At 33.2% G+C, this 19,857-nt stretch overlaps 1 protein-coding gene across 2 annotated transcripts in view; it reads left to right on the plus strand.

The window, feature by feature from the left end:
* The window catches only part of LOC124364396 (RNA polymerase II-associated protein 1-like), a 72,120-nt gene that overhangs the window by 32,289 nt on the left and 19,974 nt on the right, over positions 1 to 19,857 (plus strand). For both annotated transcript variants that reach the window (XM_046819838.1, XM_046819839.1), the window contains exons 10-18: positions 740 to 832; positions 1,696 to 1,912; positions 3,447 to 3,509; positions 4,883 to 4,965; positions 10,592 to 10,745; positions 11,682 to 11,828; positions 14,071 to 14,195; positions 14,874 to 15,008; positions 15,754 to 15,915. In XM_046819838.1, coding sequence (XP_046675794.1) covers positions 740 to 832; positions 1,696 to 1,912; positions 3,447 to 3,509; positions 4,883 to 4,965; positions 10,592 to 10,745; positions 11,682 to 11,828; positions 14,071 to 14,195; positions 14,874 to 15,008; positions 15,754 to 15,915 — 1,179 coding nt within the window. The remainder of the gene's footprint in view (positions 1 to 739; positions 833 to 1,695; positions 1,913 to 3,446; positions 3,510 to 4,882; positions 4,966 to 10,591; positions 10,746 to 11,681; positions 11,829 to 14,070; positions 14,196 to 14,873; positions 15,009 to 15,753; positions 15,916 to 19,857) is intronic.

The raw sequence follows: 19,857 nt of genomic DNA on the forward strand, positions 1-19,857 counted from the left end.
GACATGCTATAACATGCGCTGAACGTCTCAAAATTGCGTTTTGTTCTGAAGCACCATGCCTTGCTACTGTTTTAGGGGGTATTCGGAATTTCCAAAGGGCTGTAATTCACTTCAACGTGACGAACGTTCAGGTAAGGAATGGCTGTTATACAGAGTGTTCCAGAAGTGAGGAATCAACTGTCAGGAGGTGATCTGAATGGTAATTTCCTACAAGAAAACCCCTATATATAGTTATCCCATTATTAATAGTTTCATAATTAATAAGATTTTTGTAATTTTCAACAAAATTGCCTTTTACACCATAAAAACCGTTTTTAACCATAATAAAACTAATACCTCTTATGCTATTTTGTTTGTTTGTGGTAATATTGTCAACAATCATCGAGAATACAGTGGCTATTTCAATATATTGTTACATAAAAATACATTTCTTTCAGAGTTTTATAAATAATTTTAAAATATTCACCCATATTTTAATTAATTTCATGTTAAAGCATCTTTTGGTATGAATTAATCCGGATAACAAGGTTATACTATACTTTTTATTTAAAGAATTTTCATATTTTTGTATTACCTTTGTTGTTAGGGTTTTGAAGAAAACTTAAATTACAGTGATCGTCACGAAACAACAATGAGTCTGGCTCTGGAGCGTTTTTACACCTGGCAGATGCTCTTGTCCTACCACTTGACTACCAGCAATGCCTTGTACCACGTTTAAATCAACCTGTTTGAATTGCAGTGATCGTGACGAAACAACAATGAGTCTGGCCCTGGAGAGTTTTTACACCTGGCAGACACTTTTGTCCTACCACTTGACTACCAGTAATGTTCCGTAAGTATGTTTAGAATTTGGTTGAAGTTAATGCTTTCATGTATTTTGGTGAACTGAGTAAGTGAGTCTGCCATCGTAACACTCGAAAGACTGGGAAAGGTGACATGGTCCTCTCGTCAATTCAACTCAAAGAATATTCCGTTAGCTATTACACAAAATTAATTTGAGGATTTAAATACATCAATATACATTTCATAAATACAAATTATTTTATTTCTAATTTTAATTGCAGGGGAGTCACGCTGCAATTGTATTAAATTATTCTATCACTAGTGGTTACCCGCGGCTTCTCACGCAACTTTGTATGTTTTGCACCTGTATGAGCACTTGTGGTTTGAGTGAATTATATTTTCAATGCCAATGTTGACTTTTCCTTCTTGCCACAATCAAGAAAATATGTTAAAACATGTGTATTTATGGCCATTACAATGTACTCTGGTCTAAGTATTTTTTCTAGTACTCTTATTATTTCAAATTTACACACTATAAATGTAAAGAATTAAAAATAGTGATTAAATTAATTAAACATATGTTTGTGATGTCATAATACAGTGTTTACACGGAAACAGTTGATTTCGTTTAACAGTCTGCTTCAATTAATATTTCACAACTTTAGAGATTAAGATACTAAGATAGGATTTTTTGCTACTTTAAAGACTAATGGGTCGTAGCCCAGAGGGATTTTCAAAATAATAATGGGCCTATATTCATCCCAGGTAACCTAAAAATGTCTATGAAAAATCTCAGTACAGTTGGTGGAATAGTTTACGCGTGAAAGCAAAACAAACAAAGGCACTTTCACATTTTTAATATTATTAGGATTTAATGGTATTGTGAGTGACTGATATATTTTCTGTACACAGAATGTTCATGCCTGTGATCCAACGGCTGCTGGTGGGTTATGCCGAGAATATCAGCCTGGATAGCGCGGGGGGAGATCTTGCACACGCCACTGCACTTGTGTACTGGATTGTTCGTGTGCTACGCGTTGACTTGTCCTGCGCTCAGTGCCTCCTACCAGCATTCCAACTCTGTGCGCTCAAGTGGTTGAGTCAGGCCACAACCATTTCCCCCTTGCAGGTATTATATATTCTGTGGCACAAGAGTTAACAAGTGTTGATGAACTTGGATGTTCTCTGATTTATTATACTTATAACACAAGTTCTCTTAATACCACTAGTGAATTACAAAACAAATTCCATCATTAATTTAATTTTGGGAGGCTTTTCAGAATTGAGGATTCCATTGTCAGGGAACTTCACAAATGAATAAATATTTACATTTTTCTAAACAATAAGTACAAAAATAACATATGATAAAGGATTTTGGAAAATGGTTAGCCAGTTTAAAATATTTAAATCTAATTACATTTTAATTTTCTTATGAATGTTTCCCAAGCATTCACATTTGTTATGTTTATAACTTCTTTTAATAACCGTAAATTTTTATAAGAGATGATGTGGCCAAATTCAATACAATGTTTCGCAATTGCATATTTTTCAATTTTTCCATAATATTTTATGTGTGAAAAGTGTTCTTTGAATCGTGTCTTGATGTTTCTTTTTGTTTGGCCAATGTAAAATTTCTCACAGTTGTTGCATTTAATTTCATAAATTCCAGATTTGTTTTCGAATGAGTTTTGTCTTTGGGATTTGCTAATTTTTGTGATAATATATTGTTTGTCTTGTCGGTTATAGATTTGTTGATATACTTTTTAAAAGTTTTCTGTAATTGATTTAATATATTGCTATATGTTTTACAAATGAATTCCAGTTCTTTGTCTTAAATTAATATTGGAATTTGTTTTGTAATTCACTAGTGGTATTAATTGAAAATATTTCCAATGCTCCAAGAATCTTCACAGAAGTTCTCTTCTGTAAAATCATGCACCAAGATGTAAAAATCAAAATAAATAAATAAAATATTAATAGTTTAGTATGTGAGGTACCTAATAAGCTATAAGCTCGGTTTATTAGCAGTATAGGAGTTCGTAAAAGGGTCCCAGTCATAACTCTAAGTTTTAAAATATAGAGTTAAACAATTAATTATGACTATCAATTAATTTTAATTTATTTATTAGTACCTATGGGCTAGTCTAGTGAATGTAGCAGTCAAGTAACAATTAGCTTAGCCAAATATCCACCTGCTCTCCCACCCATTGTTGGTCCACCATCTGAGGGGACGAATTTACCCATGTTATAAGCTATGCTTTGCTTTTAACAACCAGCAACAACACACGTTCAGCAACCAGCATCCAGCAATAACAGATAAAACCCAAATGAAGAATGCTCAAAAGACAATGTATGTGGTTCCAGAGTTTAAGGTATTTTCTATTTATTAAATTATCAGGAAATAAATTCTGTACCTTCATAAAGTCATTATATTGTAGGGATTTCAATTTCTGTTTTCCCTTACTCTTCTTTTACTGTAACTATCCTTCTTAACTTCCTTATTTTCTATTCTTTACAGAGCCATTTCTCATACCCCTTTGTATCTTGTTTTGTGTTGATTTTTCATTATTTCCCTACTCTCTATCTCATTGTCACTCCTCAGGAATCTCATGTCACAACTACCCCCCTACTTGATGTTTTGTTAACTAGACTTTTGTTGACAGTGGGCTGCCAACACATTACTGGGAGCAGTTCTACATGCTGTAGCGGTTCTCATTACCTTACAGGTAATTATCTAAGCAGTACATAACACATTACTGAGAACAGTTCTACATGCTGTAGCGGTTCTCATTGCCTTACAGGTAGTTATCTAAACAGTACATAACACATTACTGGGAGCAGTTCTACATGCTGTAGCGGTTCTCATTGCCTTACAGATAATTTTCTAAGCATTACATAACACATTACTGGGAGCAGTTCTACATGCTGTAGCGGTTCTCATTGCCTTACAGGTAATTTTCTAAACAGTACATAACACATTACTGGGAGCAGTTCTACATGCTGTAGCGGTTCTCATTGCCTTACAGGTAATTTTCTAAACAGTACATAACACATTACTGGGAGCAGTTCTACATGCTGTAGCGGTTCTCATTGCCTTACAGGTAATTTTCTAAGCAGTACATAACACATTACTGGGAGCAGTTCTACATGCTGTAGCGGTTCTCATTGCCTTACAGGTAATTTTCTAAACAGTACATAACACATTACTGGGAGCAGTTCTACATGCTGTAGCGGTTCTCATTGCCTTACAGGTAATTTTCTAAGCAGTACATAACACATTACTGGGAGCAGTTCTACATGCTGTAGCGGTTCTCATTGCCTTACAGGTAATTTTCTAAACAGTACATAACACATTACTGGGAGCAGTTCTACATGCTGTAGCGGTTCTCATTGCCTTACAGGTAATTTTCTAAACAGTACATAACACATTACTGGGAGCAGTTCTACATGCTGTAGCGGTTCTCATTGCCTTACAGGTAATTATCTAAGCAGTACATAACACATTACTGAGAACAGTTCTACATGCTGTAGCGGTTCTCATTGCCTTACAGGTAATCATCTAAACAGTACATAACACATTTCTGAGAGCAGTTCTTCATGCTGTAGCGGTTCTTATTGCCTTAGTGGTAATTATCTAAACAGTACAAAACAGACTTTGTCTTTACTTTACTTTCATTAAAAGTAGGAAACATTTGCATATATATGAAGAGCACAAAATCAAACACATTATTTTTAAAACATTACTATCTGTCTCTCTTTTTGAGTTATTTTCATTGCCTTATCCAAGCTTTTTTTAACCTTGAACGCACAAATTTCTTGTTTTGTTTTAAAAATGCCTAATTTTATAATTCATTGTTTATTATATATTTAGAGAAACTTCAAATAAATACAGCAAAGTTATAGTATAATTTTTTCATTTTAAGTTCTTATTCTTAATGAACATTTGAGGTTATGTTATCATATTCCATAAAATGTTTTAATAAATAGATTTAATAAACAACTTATGAAAATGTCCTATATTTTACTATACCAGTGGATTTATTAAATAAGTATGGTTGTGCCTGTTGCTTTTTAACCTAATATGTAAAATTTTGTTTAGGGCCTGAAAAATGTGGAAATCGAACAAAAAGTGGGGTTATTCTTCCGCAGTGATAACTTTATTCATACCACCCAACGTTTGAGGTATGAACATGTGCATGTGAACCATTATGCTGTCATGATCTGTTGTAAAATTATTTATGCATGTTTGCAAATATTTTGAAGTTAAAAATAAGTTTTGCACTATTTTTGGTTTTGTCATCAAGTCACATCAGCAAGTTTTATCTGCTTTTGCGCTTTTAAAAATGAATCCATTAAGTCAACTAAAAAACATATTGACAGATAAACTATTACTATCACTAAACAGAAATATTTTTTTTACAAACAAAACTAAAGCGATGTAACTATTATTGTTTTTATAAAACATATTATTCATAAACCATAGCAATTTTGAATTCGTTTTTAACAGCTTAAATCAAATGCTTTGAGAAATGTTTAATTTACAATATAATTTTTTATTTTATCACCTTGAAAAAATTATGAGGAATCTAAAAGAATAGTGAATTTATCTATGTGTCGGATGTCTGGCAACAGTAAATGACATCATTGTTCTGTTTGCTGTTGTACAGTAGCCTGTCAGACATTTTTTTTGTCATTGTATTATTTTCATCATTGTGTGAGAATTTAGATTTATTTTGTAAAACATTTAATTTTGTTTAGTATAGCTATTGTAAAATATCCTATGGTTCATAAACTAATGTAAATTAAATTATATCTATGTTTTAGAAAATAACTATTATAAATTAAATGAAAAATGTCTTTATATTTTGAGGTGGAGTTAGGGTTATTTTAGCTCTATCTACCACCCAACTTAAAAAAAATTAACATGTTCACACGACAACGTGTACCCCATCTGGTACACACGATCTTTCACAACTACCGTTGTATACCCGATTAGGTACACACCGTAGGCTTTTGTAAAATGCGTTGTGTGCCTGATAAACTACACGTTGCTATGCATTTCATTATTATGTGTTTATTGTTTGCCTGTCTTTGTGGTTTGATGTGATCATGCACTTAAATAAATATTTTTGGCTTTGTTTATTCCCCTATCGGCCATACGATTACTTTTTTGAAGGTAAATTAATTTTTACGTACCACTTGGGGTACACTGAAAAACATTTAAAAAAATATTGAAACAATTTTTGTGTGCAAAATTGTGAAGCCTACATACATTTCTCATTATACTTAGACATTTAACATTAAAAAACTATTGAAGTTTATTGTTTGCCTGTCTTTGTGGTTTGATGTGATCCCGCACTTAAATAAATGTTTTTGACTTTATTTATTCCCCTATCGGGCATACTGTATCGTTTTACTGGCACATGAGGGGTTAGCTTTGAAATTTAAACTTTTGTGAAGGTTCAAAAAATAAAAGAAAATCTTCTGAAATAAATAAAGTTCAAACTAAAATAAAACTTCTTCTTAAAAATAATTACTGGATTTAAAATTAAAATAAAAACTTCTTGATGACTTTTAAATTCAAACTTGTAATGTATTCGTCACTCCAAAAAAAAATGTACAAAGTTCTTACAGCTTGTCTTTTATTCAATTTTCAAAATTCAAAAACTTTCACACTCTAATCTGATCTGGCAATTCTTCACTTTAATTTATCTTCAAAATTCAATTTTATTTTGTTACTAATTTTCTTTACTTTACTTTAAAAAATTATTCTTCAGTGTTATAGAATTAAAAATATTGCTGATAGCATCTGTAACAACCACAAAACTCTTTTAGTATTTTTACATAAAATTTTATATACATGTGCTCACTGCACAACAAGTTTTATATTGCACAGATCAAAAGGACAGGTTCCTAAATTCCCTTAAAAATTTAATTTTTACAATATTTCTTTCCCCAAAATTATTCAAAATAATTAAGAATGAATATTGACTGGACTCCAGTTCACTTACCCGCAGGTTCGATGACGATTAGCAAAAAGATTAACTCTAAGCACTTTCAAAGTCTACTCGTTACAATAACTTCCGATCAATTGAGACGGGAGGTACATCTACCTCACCCCACCTCTCAATTTCATTATCAAACACTGCCATCTGCGATGCGCACCTCGCTGATAGCAGCCTCTTTTGTACAGTCCAGTCCTTATCATTCTTCTGGGCCTACTCCTTCCACCGGTAATCCAGTTACCCCAGAATTATTATTTAATACAATCGGTACAATACGATTACTTTTTTGAAGGTAAATTAATTTTTACGTACCACTTGAGAAACACTGAAAAACATTTAAAAAAGTATTGAAACAATTTGTGTGTGCAAAATTGTGAAGCCTACATACGTTTCTCATTATACTTAGACATTTAACATTAAAAAACTATTGAAGTTACTGAAGAACTATTATATAATGGAAATAAACCATTATTATTGAAAAATTCAATGACACATAAAAAAGACTAGAAATAAGCCGATAAAGTGAACGTGTTAATTCAAATTTGTTTAAACTTCACTTAACATTTTTGAATTCTATTGAATTCATTTTATATTCCTACTTCAAATATTTATCAACAGAATTCTAAACTTTTTATCCATTGCATTTCTTACAAATAAATGAACAAGTATTTGTTCATAGCATTATTGAAGAAGTTTGTTATTCATGAATAGTTTATTTCTTCACAGAATCTTATAAATATTGGGTCTTTATTTTTTAGTAATACCTTAATGAATGGCTTTTAATATTACAAGTGTTATTTATAACTTGCATTATTATTTATATGATTCATTATTTTAATTTTGTGACGAGTAGAAAAGGCAATTTTATATTTACTGTAGTACTTTACTCAATTGATCCTGCAACAATATACAATGACATAAATTACTCATAAAAATTGTACTAATAATTTATAGATTAAGAAAATCTCTAAAACCTATTTTAAATATTTTATGTAAAAGTAATACATTGGGCAAAAAACTAATTTAGTATTTTGTAAGATTACACTTCGATTTGTATTGTTTTTTAGTGTGTACTTTATGAACATATTTTATGATTGGTAATGTACTCTCAGATCAAAAAGTATAGATACCTTAGTTTCAACGTTAACCATAAAATATCTACTAGAGCTACTATAACAGGAGTTACATTAAGATTAAGCTTATTTATTTCTGGGTTTAGACATATAAAACAAATTATTTTCAAACAGTAATTTATAGTTTATATGGTGGTAACAACTGAAAAGGATAACAGTTTTTTGTGCTTTTCAACCAAACTGCAAATTTTAAAATACATTAATAAAAAACTTGTGATCTCATCATAACCAGATGTACTGCTATACGTGTACTGCTCTTGAGTATGAAATTTGAGAATTTTATACTTCTATGAAAAAAGTTGTCATAAAATTACTATCTAAATTTTTCTCTTAAACAGGCAGTTATAAAACATTTGTGAACCTGTTAAATTTTGTCTTTTTTTATTTATTTATTTAACCCGTACTTTGCCCTTGCTTCACTAGCTATTGATATAAATAAAGAAACGTTTGATTTACAATAATTACTATTGAGTTCATTTGTCACATGCAGGGTTTCGTGGATTATACTGCCATGGGCACATAAAAAAAATTATATCCAACATAGGAAAAATTGTGGTGCATGTTAAATTTGAATTTATACAAAAATAGGTTTAAATTTTGAAAGATTTGGAATTATAAATTGGGTAGATCTTACTTGAGTTCAAATCCAGTTTTACTTTGTATGTTCCATTGACACTTATTCATCTTCCAATCATCCTTGTCGGTTTAGTGTAGATTTAATACTGGTAGTAGTAATCCTTGCAGATCTGAGAGTTCTGGTTGCCATCCAATATTCAAGTGTTCATCATCTAGTAAATGTCTTTTCTGTTCATGGATTCAAAAATCAAGATTCACCAATTTAATACAAATAATAAAAAGTATTACTGTATTTAATAACTCAAATGTTGATTAACTTTGATGAGAAAAGCTTCTTCTCAATCTCCTATTAAGTCATCATTCAAAAGAATAAAATTCCATTATTGTAAAGTCACCAGCTGATCTAAATTCACTTTATAACTCCAGGTGTTGTAAACTTACTTTGCATAACAATCTCCTTGATATTAAGATTTAATGTATTCTGTGGTATTTGGTCTAAAAAAATTATTTTTTTTTATCTGATGATTCAATTTTACAATAGTTTATGTATTTCTATCTTATATGTATGATAATTTGTTTTATGTTAATTTTAACTCTAAAATAGGTTGCTAGTTTTTCTTAATTTTAAAATCTATTGATTTATATATGTTTATTGTAAGTTATCAAAATTGCATGGGTGTATGTTCTTCTTCTTGTATGGTTTCCTGTGTGTGTGTGTGTGTGTGTGTGTGTGTACTTAGTGGTATAAACTCCTAAGTTATTTATTAATCTTTTATAAACAAACATAAAATAATATGAACTATCAACTTTTCAAAACAAAACTGTAACAATTTTCCCTTAATTATATTTAATTTATCTTATAAATAAAATATAATTAACACAACTTGCTTTTGCAGAAAACATAACGATAAATGAAACCTGTTAACTTGTCAACAAACTCTCAACATATTAAAAAAACAATAATTGTTCATAGTGGTTCTTGTATCATTTTTTACAACATAATAAATAAGTCAATCAAAAGTTTATATATAACCAAATCACTTTATTGTCCATCAGAGAAATTATTGACCACCTCAAATAAGTTGTTTACAGTTTTAATTGAAATAAGTCACTCAAAAGTTTATATTAAAAAAGATCACTCTATTGTCCATCAAAGTAAGATTATTTCTTAAGTCGTATTAGCACACTGTTCATTATTACATCAAAAACTTGAGTTTATTTAGGTTACATCTTCTTTAAATTTAATTACCTATTGTGTTCATTTTGCATTAATATTCTTCATTGTCTTGGTTCACATTATAATTCAAGTATGAATAAATTTTCTCCTTTAACTCATTGTATTTCAGACTTCACTTTAAAAAATATTATTGCCATTATACATTATATCTCGCTTCAAAGTTTGTATAAATTGCCATCTAATAACTACTCATCAGTCAACGCACTTAAAATGTGAATTTTGTATCAACATTACAATTATTATTTATATTTATTTGTGTATTATTCATTTATATTTAAATGCATTAGCCAGCTTAATATATCTTAAACTATTTCATTCCATTCATACATTCTTCTATACAAAAACATAACATTTCATACTTACTTATGTTGTATAAACTCCTAAGTTATTTATTAATCTTTTATAAACTAACATAAAATAATATGAACTATTAACTTTTCAAAACAAAACTGTAACAATTCGCTATTAATTTTTAACACAGGTTTTGTTAACACAGACTGTGATGGAGAGTCATTGCTACTATTCCGGTTGTCCTAAAGTTAGTGCATGACTCGTGTCGCAGTTAAGGCATGAATTTACCATGACTGAAACCTGCTTGATTACATGCAAACTGCCTGTCGGTTTTCTATTTTAAATAATTCATTAGAAACCAATTTAAATATAAAATACTTTAAAAATAATGTTTTTGTACTTTATGTATGTACTTTTTATGTAATTTAATTTGGGAAATTACATAAACATAATCAACATAATGACCAAACTAATACATCAGTTTAATACAAACTTTTGATTTAATAATTGTTATGTAGTAAACAGAGCAAATTGAGAAGTTACCTGAAACAAAGCAATGTTGACAGGAAGTACTCCTGGTTGATGGAGGGAGAAAAGAGCCCATCTGTAGTAGACAGTCTACCTTGTCTGGGCTCGGTGCCGCCAATAATATATGACGACAGTCCACTGCCTCTCATCATGGGCCTGACAGTCTATTTGAATGCTGTGCGTTCACCCCAGGTTAGTGTTTGCTGGAGGTTGTTGTTCTCTCTAGGTTTAGTGCCTCTTATGCTCTGCGACTACAGTCCACTGCCTCTAATAATGAGTTTGACACGTGTGCTGTGCGTTCACCTCGGGGTAGTTTTCACTAGAGAATGTTGTTCTCTCTGGTATCATTGGGTAGCATAGCTGAGCAGCTAACACCCTTACATAGATACTTCGGAGTTCAGATGTGTAGAAAAAAATAAAAAACATTTTTGTATTTAAAAAATTAGAAAATAGAGAAATCCAATATATTTTTTAAATATGTCTTTACTGAGTTTTGAGTACGAGTATACTCTCCAAAGGCATAACTAGGACTGGACTTTGGCAAGGGTTAAAGCAAACCACACACCGTGGGCTTGGAATATATCTGCTTAAATTTAAATTTGAATTAATTAGATGAGCCTAATTCAAAGTATAAATTTTAATACTATATTTCAAACAACTGTATAATTTGTTAGGGTTTTTTATCTTTTTCATTCCTTTCATAGTTATACCATTGCCTAAAACCCCATAATTTTTCTTTGGTTATCTTTATATAGGTTTTCATTCAGAAAGTAAGCTGCTATAAAAACATGTTTTAGCAATCAGTTGTTTGTTTACTACATTAACTGATAGTGGCACATAAAAATAAGCACTTACACGTTGTAGAAGTTATGAAAACTTCAATTTTTCAATTATTATTTTAAAACATTCCATATTTCCTTACCTTAATCATCAATTACAGTTTTTATTGAACATTTGATCAAGTTATGTTTTGAAGTAAATATGAATAATTTATTGTGTAACTTGTAATATTCCCTTTCATTTGTCATGGAAGTTCACTGTTGTATCAGAAATTCTTCTCCAAAGGATTATTAGATAGTGATCCTTGTGTTTGGCGAGAAGTGATTTACAAACTGTTATGTCCGATAGCTGTCAGAGGCATTGGTGACAGCTGAAGGTGTCCAAAGGTATCTGGAAGTGGTGACTGGAGAAATTAGGACTACAACAGCCCACTGGTTCGCCCGCCAGGAGCTCATTTTTGTCCAAACACTCTTGCAGGTTCACTTACACATACAGGTCAGTTATTCTAGGAAATATCGTCATTTCATTTGTTCAATATATTTATCATTTCCAATATTATTTTAAGAGTCAAAAAGGCCTGTGAAGGTGGCTTGTTAAATTTTTAATTTTTTGATCTATAAAATGAAACTGCACATCAATACAGAACCTGAAACATTTGTTCTATACCATCAGTGATTTTTAATTTTTATAGCACACGTTCCATGAGTAATGTTTGACCAATCTAAAATGTACTGTATTACATGTCAATGTTAAGAATTTAAAATTTGAATGTCATAAATGTTTTGTTACGTACAAAGTATGAGTATGCTACACCACATGTCATGTCACAGGATTTGCTGAGGTTGCTGGCAAAAGTTTACATCTAAATCTAATTTTAATCTTGAGACGTCGTGTGCACAGATACAAACATACAGAAAAAAAATTTTACATTGCCTCAGCATACAAAACAGAACGTGTGAGAGGTTTCAATGATGCATGCTCAGGAAAATTTCGTGGTTGAATATGCACTGTCACAAAATTCATTCTTGTCAATGTAAAAATGAAGTTTCTTGCAAAATTTAAAGACTACAGATTAAATATTTCTCATAATATCTTATCACATGATACATTCACATTTTTGTTAATTAACTCAGGTTTCATAACAGTGTTCAAATAATAAATATTTCGGTGAGCTAGGGAGAGTACTAGAACACAAGATTGCGCTGAAATCAAATCTTGTCATCTACTTTTAACATTGGCTTTTCACTCCATTATTATTCTTTTTACTCTATGACTAAAAATTTTATGTATGTCATATGTTATTGTTCTCAGTTTGTTTAAAAATGTATTATTTTTTTGGTGCTATCATGGTTACTCATAACATTAATGTAAAATGTAGAAATTAAGCTTCATGCAAAGTTTCAAGTCTACCGATAAGTTCTTTTTCATGATATTGTGCAGACAGACAAAAATGAAATTTTTGCAATCCATTGAGTATAAGGCTTCTCGAACACTGAGTCAATCAGTTTAACCCTCTCCCGCTCGCAAGGCATGAATCGGCACAGCCACCACATAGCCACTGCAGCTTAAACGGCACAGATCGGCACGCACTGCTTTACCCACTAGAGCCGATAAGTGCTGCTCTCGAGTAGCAATATTTTGTACTACTACGGGTTGTTTGCTATCAGGAGACCATTTACTTTACTTTTACAGTAGATTTATTCCATTATTTTGCTATTTATATTAGTTGTGCGGAAACAATGGCGGGTTGTAGTCCTACACTTCGTGACAGTGAAATCGATCTCGTTATTAGTAGGGATTGTGACGATTCAAGTGAGTGTAGTGATGTATCAGAGCCTTGTAAAGTGGTTGGTGGCATTGAGGATGTAGTTCGGAGTGATCACAGTGGCAGTGGCAGTGACGGCGAGCCAGACAATGATCTTCACCAAGTAACTGCGCAACAAACAACCCCCCGCCACCGGGGCTGTCCGTGTGCTTATAATAATTAATTATATAAATATAATATTATTAATTATATATAATTATAGTTAATTACAATGACAGAACGTGTGTAAGTTGAGGCGCCGCGTATTTTGACCGAGTGCGACTGGCAGAGCGAATTAATTGAGGTTAGAAGCACCGTGAGCGCCTGGAAACAATGCGAGCGGGAGAGGGTTAAAGGAATTGGTGGGATTAAAACAATGATGGAAAAAATAACTCTAGATAATCCAGTAAATAAACTGTGCCTATTATATAAGTTTTTAAACAATACAATCTCAATAGTGTGTAAGATTCTATTCAAGAAATTATCAAAAGTCAACTAAAACAGTACCTACATCATAAAAGCAATAATTAAGAGTAAGTGCCTTACTTAATTGTATGGTTTACAGTGTCATTTACAGTTGTGACAAGTGCAGATATATGGTGTGGTTGTGTGTATCTGCAGATATATTTTAGGAAAATCAGTGAAATGTAATTTTCTAACTTGTTCATGAAAATATTGATAATATTAAATGTATTTTTCACAACCAAGTAGGTTATAATTTATAGATAGAATATGTAATAAGATTTTTTAAATAAAAAAGTAACAAATTGGTATGAATTGAAATAATTTTAATTATTTATAAAAGGTGTAATTCTAACTTATTTGATTTTTGATTTCGCCCCCTCTTGTTCTTGTCATTATATATGCGCACTGATTTTGTGCAATATATGTTATGTGTAATATATTCTTAACAAGTTGATTTGATTGTGATAGAATCCTGTGAAGAACAGCTTGGTACATCAAGCAGCGTTGTTCCTGTCAACTTCTATACACGCTGATGATCGTTACATGTTGGCCAATTTGTTTGATCAATTCGTCTTCAACAAAAAGTTTTTCAGGTATCACATTTTCTATGAAATATACAATGATAAATATATGGCTGTATTTGTAGTTTACTTGATTTAGCCCCATAAGAACAATCTTAAAACTTCAAAAATTGTCTGGGTGCATATTAATGATATCTTGAAATTTAGATAGCTCTATTAATTATAAAACCAAAAATAAGGACATAAAGGTGTTTGAAGTTTAGCTTTGTTCAATTTGTAAGGCTGAATCTTTCACAACAAATCCATCAAAATAAAAAAAAATTGCTGTTGTTGTGTAATAGATTGTAGCAAATTGATTGTTCTTCCTGATTAGACACCCACGAGGCTGCATATTGCATTTTGGGATAGATTCATCTCTGTCAAATTATAGCTAAATGGTTCATTCAATACATTTGTAGTTTTTTTCCAAATACATTGGAAAAATCAATCTCTTCCCTAATGAAATTGGAAGTATCGTTTGGAAAAATCTAAAAATATATAAATAAATAAGTGAAAAAACAAAAGAATTATGGAAAATATGAAACACTTTGCATTTTTCGTTATGAAGCTGATGTGCCATAAGGCAGAAAACTTGAAATTCAGATTCAGCATCCCAAAAAATATACAGAAATGCTGAAAAAAATACTTCTATAATTTTGTTACTGAAAAACCACCATTTGATTGGACTATCATGACTTTTTGTGTTTCAAGTTCTGAAATATCAGATTTACCAGAACAGCTTCAGAGTCTACAGATAGGCCAAGATCTGAACCAAGCAACCCTCTCAACACCCTCTCAACTGGCTTCCTCAAGAAGAACAAAACTGCTCAACGAGGCTCTGGACAGGTGACTACCGACATTACCTATTTATCATAATTATGAACTACTAAGAAAATTCAATAACATAGGTGTAGGTGAAAGGTACAATGTACAGAGACATTGTTAAAGTATTTAAGAAGGTATTATATGCTTCTTCATCACTTTTGAGCATTGAATACTCCATCCAAATCTTGCTCCTGCAAATATTGCATTTTCTGCTTCAAGTTCTTCAAATTGTATTTAATATTTTATTTTACATAAGTTAATTTTTATCAATATCTGTGTGCTAATTGAGAATCCTTAATTTTTACCTGTCTACTGTTCTTGGCTAACAGTGCATTTCTAATTTCAACAGCTAATGTCATGTCTCTAAGTAATCAGTACTTTGAATATTCTATACCTTTAAGCAGTTTATGTATGGATTGTACATAAAAAATTCAGTTGTATAAAGGTGTATTACATTGTTTTAACTTATTTGAAAAATGTATTTATTATACTCGTATAGAAGTGAAATATATACACTTCAAGCTCTCCAATGTCAAGAATGAGTGACATTTAACTCCTTCCATTTAACGTGTTTGTTGTATTGTGAATGGAAATAATTAATTTGTAATATTTAATAAATATTGAAAGTATTAATTTGACAGTGAAGTATTTGCTTTTGGCCGAAAGACTAAATAAATTTATTAAGATAACGTTGGCACTCCATAAAAAATATCCATAAAAATCCTATCAATCAACTAATGCTTGTTGTTTTATTGTTTTCACCCAGTCTAGAGACGATCAGCCTTTGCTACAAGAGAGAGTTTGGGTTAGAAGGGCTTCGTCTCAGCTCACCGTTCCCCGCCCTCACTGGTTCTCACTGTGGCACCGACCCCGCCCTTCCGTCAGACTGGCACTTTCTGCCTATTGTACATCTCCACAATATTGATGGGTCAGTTGCACCTTGGCTTCAATAGATCTACTACTCATAGTTTTGAAATAGAAATTTCTTTGTGTTCAGCTTTTGTTTTTTTCATGCATTCGGTTTACTTTTAAACCATTTAGGAATATGTTTAAACATTTTTGAAACTCTACGACACATTGAGCAACATCTTGAAGACATGTTAATATATCATATGTTCTCTGTTTTGCCATTCACTTATAAGCCGGCTATACTGATGGACATCATGATTTTAGTCCCATAACAATATTGTTTAACTTAAAACAATTTTACGTTATTTTGTAGTCTTAGAATTATGCGAGATCTCATTTTAAAGGTATCCCCCAATGGTGTATATTGCCCATCATCAGTTAGCATCGACCGTCACGCTAAGTTCATAATTTTGGAGGGAAAAAATATTCTTGATGTCGACTATTTTGGTATTGTCTATGCTATTATATCGATGATTTGTTAAATGCTAGTCGACTCCCTCTCGAAAATGAATTGTTGTTTACCGTTTCATCTGTTGATTGTTTTGATTAGTTGCTGTCTGAAATGACATCGCAGTAAAATGAAGCCATGGTAAAATGACATCATCTTTTCTGAGTTTTAGTAGCTTTGTGGAGTTCAAACTCAATGAAAGTAAAAATGAAGTGAAAGGTGGTAACTTTGATGACAGAATTTCAAGTGAAAGTGGCGATGAAGCAATTACCTAACCTTTAAAGTTGGAAGTGGCCAAGGCAAGCTAATGAACCACATAATTTTATTTTTAGTGGTATATCTGGCATAAATCCAACTGTAGACAACTAAATACTTAAAAATATAAGATATTAAAATACAATTTTATCATGTTATATGGTTGTTTAGTATTTTTTAAATATTTTTTATTTGCCCTAAGCACTCACACAATGGTTTCCGTTGGGAAATGAAAAATTAATTTAATGGGGCTAGTTAATAGGTAGTTAATAAACATAAAAAAACTAGTGGTTAAGAAAAATTCTCAAATTTTTCTGTGCTTTGTTGTTTAAATATTCAAAAACTGTACAGCATACAAGTAAAAGTGTTTTTACATTTTAAACTGATGGCTGTTTCACTACAGTTTTCAACTTTATTAACATTTCTCTGATAGATTGTGTGGACATGTTCTCTGTCATTTCAAGTATGTGAAGTTATTTTTGTATTTGCATATCATATTGTGTTTCCATGATAATTTTGCTGTTCAGTAATTAAGCATAACAATACATACTTCTGAATGTTACTTATTACTGTTGAGAAACAACAGTTATTATTGATAGATTATTGGATAAAAATGAGCTAGTTAGACAGTTCATGAGAAAGTGCCAATTAAAAAAACTAAACAAAAATGTGTTGAATTAGGTATTGTTGAATCTTGCAACTTGTTGAAAAGTTGTAGTTGAATTTATTTAAATTCATGGGGTTCCGCACTTATAGAGTCCAGATTGTTTTGATCTCCTTGTTCTCTGACAAAAACCATCCTGATTGATGGAGTTCTCCTTGAATATCTCGAATTTACCTGAGTAAATTCAGAATTTAAATAATAAGTCAAACCTATTATAGACCTATTATTAAACCTATTATTATATACCTATTTCAGTCTTTTAATGTATACAAAATTATTAACCCTTGGACTGATAATAAGAAACTCCCAGAAGGATACACTGGTTTTTGTCTTTGCGCAACATGTTTTTCAGATATTTTGGTAAAATATGTGCTTAAATGCTAAGTAATACGTGTTTTTGATCAATTTTTTGTTAGGAACCAGAGAAAAATTTAAAATAGTAAAAATATGCACTTACTAGGGTATTTTTTTTATTTGTACATAAATTGAAAAATGTATATTATTGTAAATGTTTTGTTTTCTAAGTTTCACTCTATGTAATTTTCACACGACTTCAGATATTAAGATAATGGAAATGTACAAAATATACACAGTTTTGTAGTGAACAAAAAGATTATAAAATATAAACACTTATTTACAACACAAAAAAGATTTTTGGTAAAAATATAAAGCATGTACTTCCTTTTTTTTAGCAGTACATGTATCCATATTTGTGTTTGATGGATTCTTTGGGCAAGAGGAATATCAGATAATGATGAATTGTTTTCACTCTCACTATCAACTTACACAATCCAACTCACATTCCACCGGTTTATAATCATCCAGACTACCTGACAAAAAATCGGACAAAGAAATATCGTTATGCACTTTGTTTGCCGAAATATCACTTTCATCATCAGAACTAATATTTTTGTCATCCAATAGTTCATGTATACCATTAGAACAACGGGATCGCCCATTTTACAACATAACAATAGAAACAAAGATCGTCAAGGCCGTGCAGCGCGTCACCAGCTGTAAAGTTCCATCAGCTGTATGCCGTACAGCATTTGGATCGATATCAGCTGACAATAAGTAATATTACAAATATAAACTATATAAAAATCAGGGTGTCCAGCAGCCTTGAAAATCGGGAAGAGCGGGAATTATGCTTGAATTTTACCTGCCTTGAATAAGGCGGGAATTATGCTTGTATTTTTGTAGCAAATCGGGAGTTTTGATTTTTTTTAAACGCCGCTGCCGCCGTTACCAATGCAAGGCGCCCACTGCGACCGTCCCGGCCTTTTTTGTCGAAAATACACGTAATCAAATGGACACCCGCCCACTGCGGGCTGCCCGGCCCGGCCTTTTTGTGAAGTCGAAATACATGCAATCAAAATGGACACCCGCTAACTGCAATCGTCCCGGCCTTTTAGTCGAAATACACGCAATCAAATGTGCAAAACCGCACACTGCGGGCGGCCCGGCCCGGCCTTTTTGTGAAGTCGAAATACACGCAATCAAAGGCCCGCCTACTGCGGCTGGCCCGGCACAGCCCGGGAAGAGTCGGCCCACATGGCACCCGAAGAGCCGACCAAGGCCGGTCGCAGTTGGTGGGTGTCCATTTTGCGACCGGCCTTGGTCGGCTCTTCGGGTGCCATGTGGGCCGACTCTTCCCGGGCTGTGCCGGGCCGGCCGCAGTGGGCGGGTGTCCATTTTGATTGCGTGTATGTCGACTTCACAAAAAGGCCAGGCCGGGTTCACTCCGGCCTAGCACCACCCACTGCGGCCGGGCCGGGTTCACTCCAGCCTACCACCGCTCGCTTCGGCCGGCCCGGCCTATCCGCCTCGGTCGGCTCTTCGGGTGCCGTTTGAGCCGAGTCTTCCCGGGCTGTGCCGGGCCGGCCGCAGTGGGGGCGGGTGTCCATTCGATTGCGTGTATTTCGACATCACATATAGGCTGGGCCGGGTTCACTCCGGCCTCGCACCGCCCACTGCGGCCGGCCCAGCCTTTTTGTGAAGTCGAAATACACGCAATCAAATGGACACCCACCAACTGCGACCGGCCTTGGTCGGCTCTTCGCGTGCCATGTGGGCCGACTCTTCCCGGGCCGGCCGCAGTGGGCGGGTGTCCCTTTGATTGCGTGTATGTCGACTTCACAAAAAAGCCGGGGCCGGGGCCGCCGGCAGTGTGCGGTTGCACATTTGATTGCGTGTATTTCGACTAAAAGGCCGGGAAGAGTCGGCCCACATGGCACCCGAAGAGCCGACCAAGGCCGGTCGCAGTTGGTGGGTGTCCATTTGATTGCGTGTATTTCGACTTCATCACAAAAAGGCTGGGCCGGCCGCAGTGGGCGGTGCTAGGCCGGAGTGAACCCCGGCCTGGCCTTTTTGTGCAGTCGAAATACACGCAATCAAATGGACACCCACCAACTGCGACCGGCCGGTCCAGCCCTGCCCGGACCGGTCGCAGTGGGCGGGTTTTCATTTGATCGTATGCATTTTGACAGATTATAAAAGTCCGGGCTGGGCTGAACCGGGGCCGGTCGCAGTGGACGCCGTGCTTAACACGAATGAAGATATTGGTGCAACCAGTTCGATTATGATTATGTTCA

Source organism: Homalodisca vitripennis, chromosome 6, assembly GCF_021130785.1.
Source record: "Homalodisca vitripennis isolate AUS2020 chromosome 6, UT_GWSS_2.1, whole genome shotgun sequence".
Classification (NCBI taxonomy): Eukaryota; Metazoa; Arthropoda; class Insecta; order Hemiptera; family Cicadellidae; genus Homalodisca; species Homalodisca vitripennis.